At 45.2% G+C, this 12,891-nt stretch overlaps 2 protein-coding genes across 2 annotated transcripts in view; both read right to left on the bottom strand.

The window, feature by feature from the left end:
- Positions 1-6,197: 6,197 nt before the first annotated feature.
- Positions 6,198-10,162, bottom strand: lurap1l (leucine rich adaptor protein 1 like). The gene is made up of 2 exons (XM_030780951.1): positions 9,965-10,162; positions 6,198-6,569 (listed from the first exon to the last, which is right to left on the bottom strand). The coding sequence occupies exons 1-2, from the start codon at positions 10,160-10,162 to the stop codon at positions 6,198-6,200; spliced, it is 570 nt and encodes a 189-aa protein (XP_030636811.1).
- Positions 10,163-12,657: 2,495 nt separating this feature from the next.
- LOC115816957 (5,6-dihydroxyindole-2-carboxylic acid oxidase-like) overlaps positions 12,658-12,891 on the bottom strand; it is a 9,210-nt gene continuing 8,976 nt past the window's right edge. Inside the window, exon 7 of the mRNA XM_030780153.1 lies at positions 12,658-12,860. Coding sequence (XP_030636013.1) covers positions 12,658-12,860 — 203 coding nt within the window. The remainder of the gene's footprint in view (positions 12,861-12,891) is intronic.

Genomic DNA, 12,891 nt, shown 5'->3' with positions numbered 1-12,891 from the left:
ACTGAAATGAAATATGTGTGTTAGTGGTAGGACAGAATTTCAGCCATGCTGGGAATCCCTTTATAACACCAGTCAACTGGGCCCACAAAGCATCTATAAACCAGAAACCCAATATCATTACACGTATCATGTGAAGTTTTCCAGACTCCTATGCGTCAGTGGGAAAAATTATGGATTTTTTTTTTTTTAGGTTCCAGAGTTAGAGTACTGATTGAATGTGTGAATGGCTTTACACAGCATCAAAGAATTACTCTTTCGAACAGTGCATGAAGTCTCTGTAATTAGGCTACTGGAACCTGTGTCAAACGGAGCAGGCTGGATCTGTGTTCAGGTTAATGGTGTTGATCTCTCTCTCCAGGACAAAACCAGTGGCTTTCTCTGAAAACTGGAGGTATATGGAACGGGGAGGCATGGTTCATAAAGGAAGACAGAGTGTTCACTGCTCCTTTTAGCACCAACCCTCCTCCATAGTGCTGACTGTCCCCACATAAGACCCGGTATTGGTTTTCCCTGGAATTGGGTTTCCCTGTCTGTGGGATTGGACTCAGTGGCCAGTCTAATTTGTTAATGGATCTGACTGGAGATTTTTCCTGCTGTAATTACTTGGCCCCACAGGGACTGGTCAGGACCCCAGGGGAATGAATAAATCATTGTTTCATGCTTGTGTGTGTGTGTGTGTGGTTGTAACAGGAACTGAGAGAAGTTCCGTGTGAATTGTCTGAGTTCAACAGGAAGTCTTCATCTCTCCATAAAGCTCTTTCAGTATTCTGAAGAAAGGGCTGGCCTGAAAGGAGTGTTTCAGAATCACATTGTTGCTGGTGAAACTATCATTAGATCCTCAAAGCCTGTCTATGACGTAAGTCAGAATCCCTCATGGAACTCGTATTTTTAATGAAAAACCACCTGCTTGAACGAACCAACAATAGCCCGTAAATAGGCAGTATGATTAAAACACTTGGCGTCACGTCGTAGACACAAAGCAAAATGAGTCTTTGGTTTGAAAGCCTGTTTATCTCAGTGTGCACCCTTAAACTAAACACTCCTCCCCACGCAGAGGAATTAGGACGGAAACATTTCACAAAGGCGACAAGTTGTTGACCCAACGCTCACAATGTACATAAAACCTGAGTGGCTAAAGTGTCAATGGCTTCCCATGGAAAATAACATCTTTTTGCTTTGATGTTTATGATAGCAACCAGGGAACTGCTTTATCTGAGTCATGCTTAAACACATTCACACTGAGGTAACGGCTTAAAGGCGCTAGCTGCCTGGCTAACATCCAAAGCAGGGTTTTTTGTTTTTTTTTAAAGGAACAAACAAAAGAAGAACAATAAACATTTTAATCGCTGCCATGGACAGACAAGCCATAGAGGGGAACATAACTCCAGCAGCACTCTCAGCGAAGCACACACACCATCATCCAGGAAAATCTGTTCTTTTTTATCCCATTCTGTTCACACTGCCATTACTTACAAGTTAGCGGAGCTAGCTGTTTCTCTCCTGGCAGGAGGCGCTTGGCAGGAGGTGCTTGGATCAGTGGGCTGATCTAACACCTCAGGGATTGATTAGAATGGGAGATAATGGGTTTGTTTAAATTAAAACTCTCTAAGATGGCTCCCACTGTTTTCTTTGGCTCTTTTTTCTTTCTTTTTTTTTTTTTTTTAGAGACAAGTAGACTTTGGTTTCTTCACTGGTCTCATAACCTTGTGGGTTTTCTCATAAAATATATAAACTCCTCTGAAGCTGACATTGTTGTGCTGGTAGATTAATATCTCTCTGCAACTGCAGAGACAGCAGAAATGAAGACAGTTCTGAAAACTGTAAAAGAACAGATCTGAGAACAGTAAGAGCAGTGCGCTTTCTTCCGATTATTTGATGAGAGGGTAGTTAGCTGATGTAGGACTTAATGTAACAGAAACAAATCTAACACTATTTTTGGTAATGTGTACTTTTGGACAGTACTTGCTGGCTGTCTCCCAGCATGCTGATCGGTAACATGTGTAGACTGTCTATTTTTATCTAAACCAAACAATCTTGACAGATTCTGCACTTCCAGCTGTATCAGAAAACTCCAATCCTGCTCCTCCATTGGAAGCTCAACTCTCTGAGGAGTTTTAAAACCACGGAGAAAGGATTTCATATCAGCCTGTCAATGAATGGCTCCCAGACTCCTACGCAGAAATTTGCTGGTTAGACAGAGAGAAAGAAAGAACAGAGAAGAGAGGGGACGTCTGTTTTTCTACAGAATAACGTGTGTCTTGAGATTGAGTTACCCCTCAGATCAACAGCGCAGACAAAAGAATTAAAAATCAATACAAGTGCACAGCATGATTGAGATCTTTCTGTCTCTGTTAGAGCAGAATTAGTCGTTCTGACCTCAGACGTACAATGAATTTCAAAAGCGGTGTCCATCTGGCTTTCTGTCCTCTGTAGATGCCAGACAGAAGATGGGCTATGTTTAACTGCTCTAAATGGAAAATAAAAACTTTCAATGAGCACCGACCATGACAGGGCAAAAGGCTCCATCATTGGATAGCAGAGGGCTAAAAGGCTCCATCATAGGACGGCAGAGGGATAAAAGGCTCCGTCATTGGACGGCAGAGGGCTAGAAGGTTCTGTCATTGGTCAAGGCACTAAAACTGTTTCACCTGACGAGTTACATTATTGAGAGGTTCTCACCCTTTAAAAGCTCCAAGAAAAGAAAGACACCAAGAGAGAACTAAGAAAAAACACAATATATTATCAATATGTCACCCTCCCCCCAACAAAAAACACAATATATTATCAATATACCCCCCCCCCCCCCCCCGCCCAAAAAAAAAACCTGTCAGTGACCAATGTAATAAATTATGAACAACCAAGTGGAAAGTATGAAACAAGCTTAAAGATAAACACACACTCAAACATATTATTAGATAATTAAAATCCAACAGATGAAAACTGTGTTGAGGTCCCATAAAAACCACCATTAGTTTCAGTTAACCTGGCTTCAGTGGTCAAAATCTGATTACATTTGTATAAAAAAAAAGGAAAAAAAAAAGAGGTAAAACAGACAAATAAAATTTCAGTTTGACATCTCAAACATTCAAGTCTTAAATTCCTTTTTTGGTTTCTGGTTTTTCTGGAACATTTCTGTTGTAACTGTGAATGGCTGTGTGATGGAAGGCTGCTGTGCTGTGTGCCAAGAGTAATAACTTGTTACAGACACTGCAGTGTGTGTGTGTGTGTGTGTGTGTGTGACAGACTCTGCAGTATGTGTGGAGTGTGTCAGACACTGCAGCGTGTGTGTGTGTGTGTGTGTGTGTGTGTGACAGACTCTGCAGTATGTGTGGAGTGTGTCAGACACTGCAGCGTGTGTGTGTGTGTGTGTGTGACAGACTCTGCAGTATATGTGGAGTGTGTCAGACACTGCAGTGTGTGTGTGTGTGTGACAGACTCTGCAGTATGTGTGGAGTGTGTCAGACACTGCAGTGTGTGTGTGTGTGTGTGTGTGTGTGTGTGACAGAATCTGCAGTATGTGTGGAGTGTGTCAGACACTGCAGTGTGTGTGTGCACAGTGTGACAGACTCTGCAGTGTGTGTGAAGTGTGTCAGACACGGCAGTGTGTGTGTGTGTAGTGTGACAGGCTCTGCAGTATGTGTGTGCAGTGTGTCAGACACTGCAGTGTGTGTGTGCAGTGTGACAGGCTCTGCAGTGTGTGTGTGCAGTGTGGCAGGCTCTGCAGTGTGTGTGTGCAGTGTGTCAGACACTGCAGTGTGTGTGTGCAGTGTGACAGGCTCTGCAGTGTGTGTGTGCAGTGTGGCAGGCTCTGCAGTGTGTGTGTGTAGTGTGACAGGCTCTGCAGTGTGTGTGTGTAGTGTGACAGGCTCTGCAGTGTGTGTGGAGTGTGACAGACTCTGCAGTGTGTTTGTGCAGTGTGGCAGGCTCTGCAGTATGTGTGTGCAGTGTGGCAGGCTCTGCAGTGTGTGTGTGCAGTGTGACAGACTCTGCAGTGTGTGTGTGCAGTGTGACAGACTCTGCAGTGTGTGTGTGTGTAGTGTGACAGACTCTGCAGTGTGTGTGAAGTGTGTCAGACACTGCAGTGTGTGTGTGTGTAGTGTGACAGGCTCTGCAGTGTGTGTGCAGTGTGACAGGCTCTGCAGTGTGTGTGTGTAGTGTGTCAGACACTGCAGTGTGTGTGTGTAGTGTGACAGGCTCTGCAGTGTGTGTGTGCAGTGTGGCAGGCTCTGCAGTGTGTTTGTGCAGTGTGGCAGGCTCTGCAGTGTGTGTGTGCAGTGTGACAGGCTCTGTGCTGGGCTGCTACAGCCTGTTCTGCTCATGAGAAGAGCAGCTGTGTGTGTTGAGACACTACACAGGCATTCACACACACATTACACAAGCATTCACACACACATTACACAAGCATTCACACACACATTACACAAGCATTCACACACACATTACACAGGCATTCACACACACTACACAGGCATTCACAACACACACTACACAGGCATTCACAACACACACTACACAGGCATTCACACACACACACACACACACTTCACAGGCATTCACAACACACACTACACAGGGATTCACACACACACACTACACAGGGATTCACAACACACACTACACAGGCATTCACACACACATTACACAGGCATTCACACACACACACACACACACTACACAGGCATTCACAACACACACTACACAGGGATTCACAACACACACTTCATAGGCATTCACAACACACACTACACAGGGATTCACAACACACACTACACAGGGATTCACAACACACACTACACAGGCATTCACACACACACACTACACAGGGATTCACAACACACACTTCACAGGCATTCACACCACACACTACACAGGGATTCACACACACACTACACAGGCATTCACACCACACACTACACAGGCATTCACACCACACACTACACAGGCATTCACACCACACACTACACAGGCATTCATACCACACACTACACAGGCATTCACACACACATTACACAGGCATTCACAACACACACACTACACAGGGATTCACAACACACACTACACAGGCATTCACAACACACACTACACAGGCATTCACAACACACACTACACAGGCATTCACACACACATTACACAGGCATTCACAACACACACTACACAGGCATTCACACACATTACACAGGCATTCACACACACATTACACAGGCATTCACACACACTTCACAGGCATTCACATACACTGCCTAGTACAACATAGCAACCCCATATCAACGTTCATACAGAAAGCTTACATTTCCATTATGTGGTGACAGTGATGAGTATCCACTGTAATGTTAAACAAACAAACAAACAAACAAAAAAAATCTACAATCTTTGCAGATCTTTCCAAACAGAGAAGTCTGTCCTATGGCTATGTTCTGCGTCTGAGAAGCTGGCAGGCTCCTACATGCACCACAGCATTGGTGGCTTTCCTCAGGGTGGTGATGTTGTATGTTTTAGTCTCTGTGTCGTCATGGAGACACACTTAATGCCCAGGCAACCTTTTCATCCCTTGGCCTGGCTGTCAGAGTATGACTCCATGCCAGGTTCGCTGAAGACACTGAGATATCACAGTAATCTTTGGAGGATCATGCAAACTATGACTCTCATCCCAAAACAGAAATTAAATGTTAAGCACAATTGGGTTATGACAGCAAACACTGTAATCTCAAGATTATATATCAGAATAACTTTACAGAACAAACACATCACCCTATCCACACACACACACACACACACTGTATCCACACACACACACCTCCTTTCTCCCTCACTCTTTCTCTCTGTGAAAAAGCAGATGTGTCATAAATCTTGTTGCAGGGGGAAGGTTTCCCGCTCTGTCCAGAGGTCAGGTGAAGGTCACTCGGGGTGGTGTGCGGGAGAGAGTGTGTGGTGATAGTGTGACTTTGGTGTGAAGGATCTGAGGTGAACTGGAGAAGGTGACTCTCCCCTTACAGAGGTGTTTTTAACATAATCAAACACAGATCAGCAGCACAAACAAAAAACGGAGGGCTGTGTGCACTGGACCACAGACACAGTCTGCCTTTAATGGGTAAAGCATTGTCAGGTCACCACTGACCCCCAAATCTCCAGCCAATGGCAACAGATTCTCTGTTTCCCTCACTTATGGCTTTGGCGGTTAGCGTGGCCGCTAGCCGTGTTTATCCAAAACAATAGTATTCGTCTGTGTCCACTCTGGGGCGCGTGGAGTTCTTTTTAAAGGCATCCTCCTCATACATGGACTTTTCGGTGAAGCTGTCGGAGAGGTCGTTGGGAGAAGATCCTCCCAGCATGTCCAGATAACTGCCCACCGAAATCCCGTCTAAGCCATCGCTGCCATCATGAAGACTGCTGCAGCTCCCGCCCTGCGAGGCATCCTGACTGTCCGACAGGCTGTAGAGACTGCCCGTCAAACTGCTCCCGTGACTCGCCACGCTCGCCCTGTCCTCCATCACCCAGCGAATGGACTCGATGCCCTCGTTGATTGACAGCAGCTGGTGCATCAGCTTGACGTCGATGGCGCGTAAAAGTGCCTGGGTTTGAGACAAAAAGGACAGCGGTTAGAAGTGTCCCTGTCTGGAACCTGCGCTGTGAGTCCAAACGTCTGAAAGAAGAGAGCGGTGAGAGGACGGTGTGGAGCTTTGTAAAGGTTTGGACGAGAAGCGACAGTTTGGTTTTCAACTGTTCATGTGATGAAACATAGACATAAACATCCACCAACGGTTACGTGGTAGAATGTATGAATCCTGGTTTTGTCTGTGTCAAAGTTCCCAGAGCTGCTGTGGTCATTTGATTGTGAGACTTAATTTCACACTGAAAAATTGTCTTTGATAAAAAAAAAAAAAAAACACTAAAGTGAGTTTACGAACTGATCAAATGTGCAGGAGGCATTTTCCTCTGGTGCTGATGTAATATCATGCCCAGTGTCTGTTTCTGAAATAGTTTGACGTCCCCTTTATGTCGTGTCTTTTTTCAGATGCGTGGTTCGCTCTGACTCGTGTTATAAAACGAGACCTCTATGCTTACAGAATAACTAGTGTGAATTCATTTATTCTAAATTACAGAAATCAGTGCCCCCCCCCATATGAAAAACAGCTGAGGGGTGCCCATCCTGTCAAACAGGTTCTCACTGTTCTCTCTCTGACTAACACTTCCACTTGTTGAGTAATGGCCGACTCAACACAAAGCAAACAAACATTCTCACTCTCTGATTCCTTCACCTGTGATCTTGACGACACTCCCGAAGCTTAAGTGACTGCAGTACAACCCCCCTTAACTACAACTTCAGGAACTACACAGAGTGGGCTCCTCTCCCTGTGGTCACAGTGTTTTCTGACTGGCATTAAAGAACACAGAAATGGTCCATTCACCAAACCCTCCAGATGCGGATTTTCTGGTTGATTAGGGAGAGTTTCGGTGGGTTGGCTGGTGAGATGTCTGATCTGCGAGTCTTCACAGCTGACTGAGTAAAGCATCGCCCTGTGTGTCAGAGTGTGTGGCGGCCTATAATACAGTCACTGTTTGCTCTGAGCCCACAGGCTGCGTAATGCGCAGTCAACCACATCTCTGTCACTGCAAATACAGCATTGGCTCTTTACAATACACAGAGACAGGCTCCACCAACAGAGACATCTCTTGCTGTCTCTGTCTCTCTCTCTGTCTCTCAGTTAGGGCTGGAGGAGCGCTCTCTCTGTCAGTCAAGGCGAACAGAAATGTCTCTCTCTCAGGTCTGTCACTGTATTACTCTCTTCATTTACTTGCAGCCAAAACTTTCCCTGTGTTTGATGCTCCTGTTGTGTTGCAGTCACGACCATACCAGACGTATCCCACCCTCAGCTTCCCATCAGACACACACACACACACACACACACACACACATGGCCACACAGATTGGATTAGAGATTAAGTGGAGAGTGTACCATCTGACAGCAGAAATTAGCCATTTTACAACTGTGGAGTAGACAGCAGCCCACACTCCACTAACAGACTCCAAGGTTTGTCTTTGCAGTGCAGACTGAGCAGGAGTTGGATCAGAACCTCTGGACACATAAGCTCCACAGCACCAATGGACCTTGACTGTGAGAACAGAGACTCACAAATGTAAAGTCATGCTGTAAATACATCAGTCTGCTAAGGCCATTGAAGATGGTCTGAATTCATATTCCACCATGGAGTCTTTCTGAACCTGCAAATCCTTAACTATCCACCTCAGACTACCCCTTCTGTAAAGACATTCCCTCTGTAGAGACATTCCCTCTGTAGAGACATTCCCACTGTAAAGTTATTCCCTCTGTAGAGACATTCCCACTGTAAAGTTATTCCCTCTGTAGAGACATTCCCTCTGTAGAGACATTCCCTCTGTAGAGACATTCCCTCTGTAAAGACATTCCCTCTGTAAAGACATTCCCTCTGTAAAGTTATTCCCTCTGTAAAGACATTCCCTCTGTAGAGACATTCCCTCTGTAGAGACATTCCCTCTGTAAAGACATTCCCTCTGTAGAGACATTCCCTCTGTAGAGACATTCCCTCTGTAGAGACATTCCCACTGTAAAGTTATTCCCTCTGTAGAGACATTCCCTCTGTAGAGACATTCCCTCTGTAAAGACATTCCCTCTGTAAAGACATTCCCTCTGTAAAGTTATTCCCTCTGTAGAGACATTCCCTCTGTAGAGACATTCCCTCTCTCTCAGATGGAGCAGGGCAGCAACAGCACTGCAGAGGCAGTAAGCCCCTTGTCTGAGCACACACTGAGGTCAGTGTGTGTGTGTGTGTGTGTGTGTGTGTGTGTTGGGGGGGGGGGGGGGGGGGGGGGGGGTTCATGTTAGATTCAGACTCAGGACACTTAGCCTGCACCCACCATATGGTGACACCGCCTAATCACACACCTTCTGTCAGGGGCTTCAGAACTGCTCTGCTCTGCGTTTCTCTCTCTCTCTCTCTCTCTCTCTCTCTCTTTCTCTCATACACTCCGACACACACACCAGGCTGTCTTTGTAAGGCACTGCCAAATGCCTGTCTGGGTGTCCATGGTTTCTATGGGTTGGGCACAACAGTGTTAATATTTTAACAGTCACCAGCGCTCTCTCTCGCTCTCTCTCTCTCTCACACACACACACAAACGCACGCATAATAGTTTGACAGAGAGCAAGTGAGGGTTAGTTTGTGGTCACAGTGAGAGTGGGTGGGTGAAGGATGGTGCTAATGGGTGAATAGCAGTGAGTGCTCATGCAAATGACTGAGAAACTGTCTCTGCTGCCCCATGGAACACAAACGGCCTGTGGTCTTATGCACTTTTATTAAAACGGAGGTGTTTCTTTACACAACAGGTCCTATAAATCTACCCAATTAAAACCATATCCATAGTGCATATGTCTGGTCCCCTGTATGTTAGTGAAAATGAACGTGTAATTGTAGGTTTAGGATCTTTTGTAGATTATTACATACATTTCCATTGACAAACACGCAGCCCGACGCCAGTCTGCAGCGCTGTAATTGCCGGGTTCCACAGAATGGCGCATGGACTCGCCGGCTTTTGCCAGAGGTCCGATTGCGGTTAATTTGCCAATGCAAACAACAGCACGGACATAGACCAGCCGACGCAATGCACATACACGTCCATTTACACCAACTTTCCGTGCGCCATGGTGCTACTGGTCAACAAATAGGCCACCTCTATAGCCTACATAAACACAACTCGGGCCAAATGACGCTTCCAAAGTATTTACGGGATCCAGGCTAGACTACGCTTTTAGCCACTGTAACTGCATAAAAATATAAGGTAGACAGCTCAGTTCCTGGTTCTGGACAAGAAACGGTCTGTCAGCCAGGCAAACTGTAGGCTAGGTCTTTTTCACATTCCTCAAAATACAGTAGACAACACTGATTCCACAGATACTACATGACCCACTCACGCTCCTGCATTACTCACCATTTCCTGTTTTAAAAATAACATCTTGCTTTCCAGTCGCTTTACGTCGTTAGAGGCTGAATGGTTTTCCGTGGATTTGGTATCACTTTTCCACTTAAAATCTCCGTCAGTGAGAGACCGAACCAAACTCTCGGGGACTTTGCGACCCAGTTTAGTTTCCAGATCCTTGAAGTTCGGGAGATGATTGTCCTCTTCCATAGCGGAGACACTAAAGCGACAGATGGCAGCGCACGGTAGTAAATAACGCTACAAGACTTCACAGTTACTCCCAGTATCAGCTATAAAGGCTGCGAGAACGTCAGACTTTTCTTCACTTAAACAGCACGAAGTTCCCAAGCAATTTCGGCACGAAACAATTCCATATTGCACTCTGATAAATAAACCAAGAAATAGTTTCACTCCATCCGTACACGACTGCTGGAAAAGTTCTTAGCAGCAGAACGTGGGGTGGCTATGCAGTCAGTATTTCTTTGAAAACAAACAAACAAACAAACAGAAAGCCAGTAAAGTTCACTGCATACCCAGGACCGGGTGAGAAACAAGCCTCCGCCTGACTACCGGTGACCAGCTGCGCCACTAGTACAAAGGTCGGTCTGGAACAGACTAAAACAACGCGCTGCCTGACCACTACGGGATTTCCACTGTAACTTTACACCACTTTACACCCAAGACAGGTGAACCACCGCCCACCCTCCGCCCTCCGCCCTAAAGAAACGCCCATTTACCGTAAACAGTAGATAACCAACGCATAACAGAGTGGCTCTCAATGTCCTTTGAAAAAAACCCATTTTGATTAAATGAACTGTGCTACATTTTATTACGTTGACCAACTGTAATCATATTTTCTAAACCCACACACGCTCATCTTTCCTCACGGCCCATGCGTCCAGAATGTTTTGTTTACTGGCGCTTGGGCAATAATCTACCACGATTATTTCCATTTATGGTACTAGCTCGTTTAAACATGAGCTATGAAACTAAGGTGAGAGTGTATTTCACCATCATTCCCACCCACAGTCCCAGTCAAGGCTCAGCTCTTTGCGTAATTTTACACTGCTTCCATCTAGTGGCGTAACTTTGAAATTGCATTCAAACAGATTGCGCGTCAAATGGCGACAGATAAGCCTGCTGAGTACTCCCCCTCCCGCTCTCTCTTTCACACACACGCACACACGCACACACACACACACACAATATACTAAACAAAGCGCAAATAATCACATTTTGAAATAAAACATTAAATAACACACAGTTATGTTACATTTTACACTTTATTGTATTTTATATGATATATAATAATTACTTTTGTTCTTCATTTTTTTTCTCTATAACCCATACAAATCTATAGACTGGAAAGTACAAGGAAGACACCCAGTTTTCCTTTCAGTAGTTTATTGGTGTTCCAACCACACATTAAGTAAATATACACGTACCAAGTCATTCCTCACTTTCTGTCACTACATAATGACCAATGAGTAAAGGACCGCCTCAAAAATATATCTTCATAAATAACAATAAAACAAAAGAGACTGTACAGTAGTCAAATAGTCCAACATCATACTAACAACAGCCAGACAGTCTTATGACCTTGCTCAGCACATAAACCACTGTTTAGGCTGATCTCCTTCTGCTTCCTCATCAGTGAGGCGGTACGTGTGTGTCAGATACAGACGTGTGCGTCAGATACAGACGTGTGTGTTATTAACAGACGTGTGTGTCAGATACAGACGTGTGTGTCATTAACAGACGTGTGTGTCAGATACAGACGTGTGTGTCATTAACAGACGTGTGTGTCAGATACAGACGTGTGTGTCAGATACAGACGTGTGTGTCATTAACAGACGTGTGTGTCAGATACAGACGTGTGTGTCATTAACAGACGTGTGTGTCATTAACAGACGTGTGTGTCATTAACAGACGTGTGTGTCAGATACAGACGTGTGTGTCATTAACAGACGTGTGTGTCATTAACAGACGTGTGTGTCAGATACAGACGTGTGTGTCATTAACAGACGTGTGTGACAGATACAGACGTGTGTGTCATTAACAGACGTGTGTGTCATTAACAGACGTGTGTGTCAGATACAGACGTGTGTGTCATTAACAGACGTGTGTGTCATTAACAGACGTGTGTGTCAGATACAGACGTGTGTGTCAGATACAGACGTGTGTGTCATTAGCAGACGTGTGTGTCAGATACAGACGTGTGTGTCAGATAATGTGCTGGACAGCCTGTTTCTCTCTGAGATCAGCAGTGGAGAACTGTGGCTGAGAGGCCTCGTCACAGGTTCTGGTCAAAAACAGAGAGAGAGACTCTGTACTGACAGAACTGCTGTTCTGACTGGCCTTGCGAGCCTTTGCCAGCTGTCCAGAGAAGTGACACAGAGACTTCACGCAAGGGTGTAATTATATGAACAAAATCCATCTTTTAAATGTATTCCTCAGGATTAATATTATTTACTTAGAAATATATGTGTGACGCAAGTAACAGATTTCTGGTTCTGTCAGTACTGATAATGTGCTTCCAAGAGTTGAAACTGTAACGTGTTACACTTCTTTGTTACATAGAAAAGTAATGAGACTACAGTAACCTTTTACTTTGTACTGTGTTTCCCACAGCCCTGTATTCCAGAGACACAACAGAAAAAAAACAAAAAAAAAAACAGGTTGCAGAAAGGTTTGCACAGGAACATTTAAACAACAGACTGAGTCTTGTCAGAGTGCTTGTCATGGTCGTCATAGCGCTGATACTGGTCGCCCAGCAACGGCTGCCTGGCCTCCAGTCTGTTAGAGCGCGAGCGAACCGCACATGTGGTGGCAGCGAACAGCACAGCCACAACGATGAGTCCTGCCACGACCGCCATGGTGATAATCTCCGTCAGAGTGAACGAACGAGCTGTGGACAGAAAACACACACACACACACAC

The sequence above is a fragment of the Chanos chanos genome, chromosome 7 (genome assembly GCF_902362185.1).
Source record: "Chanos chanos chromosome 7, fChaCha1.1, whole genome shotgun sequence".
In the NCBI taxonomy this organism is placed as follows: Eukaryota; Metazoa; Chordata; class Actinopteri; order Gonorynchiformes; family Chanidae; genus Chanos; species Chanos chanos.
The sequence above is the reverse complement of the archived record's forward strand: the minus strand, read 5'-3'. Positions and strand labels throughout refer to the sequence as shown.

Coding starts and splice junctions, on each gene's coding strand:
- lurap1l (XM_030780951.1), bottom strand. CDS start 10,162: ATGGAAGAGGACAATCATCTCCCGAACTTCAAGGATCTGGAAACTAAA. Junction 6,570..9,964: donor TATTTTTAAAACAGGAAATG/GTGAGTAATGCA, acceptor TCTCAAACCCAG/GCACTTTTACGCGCCATCGA.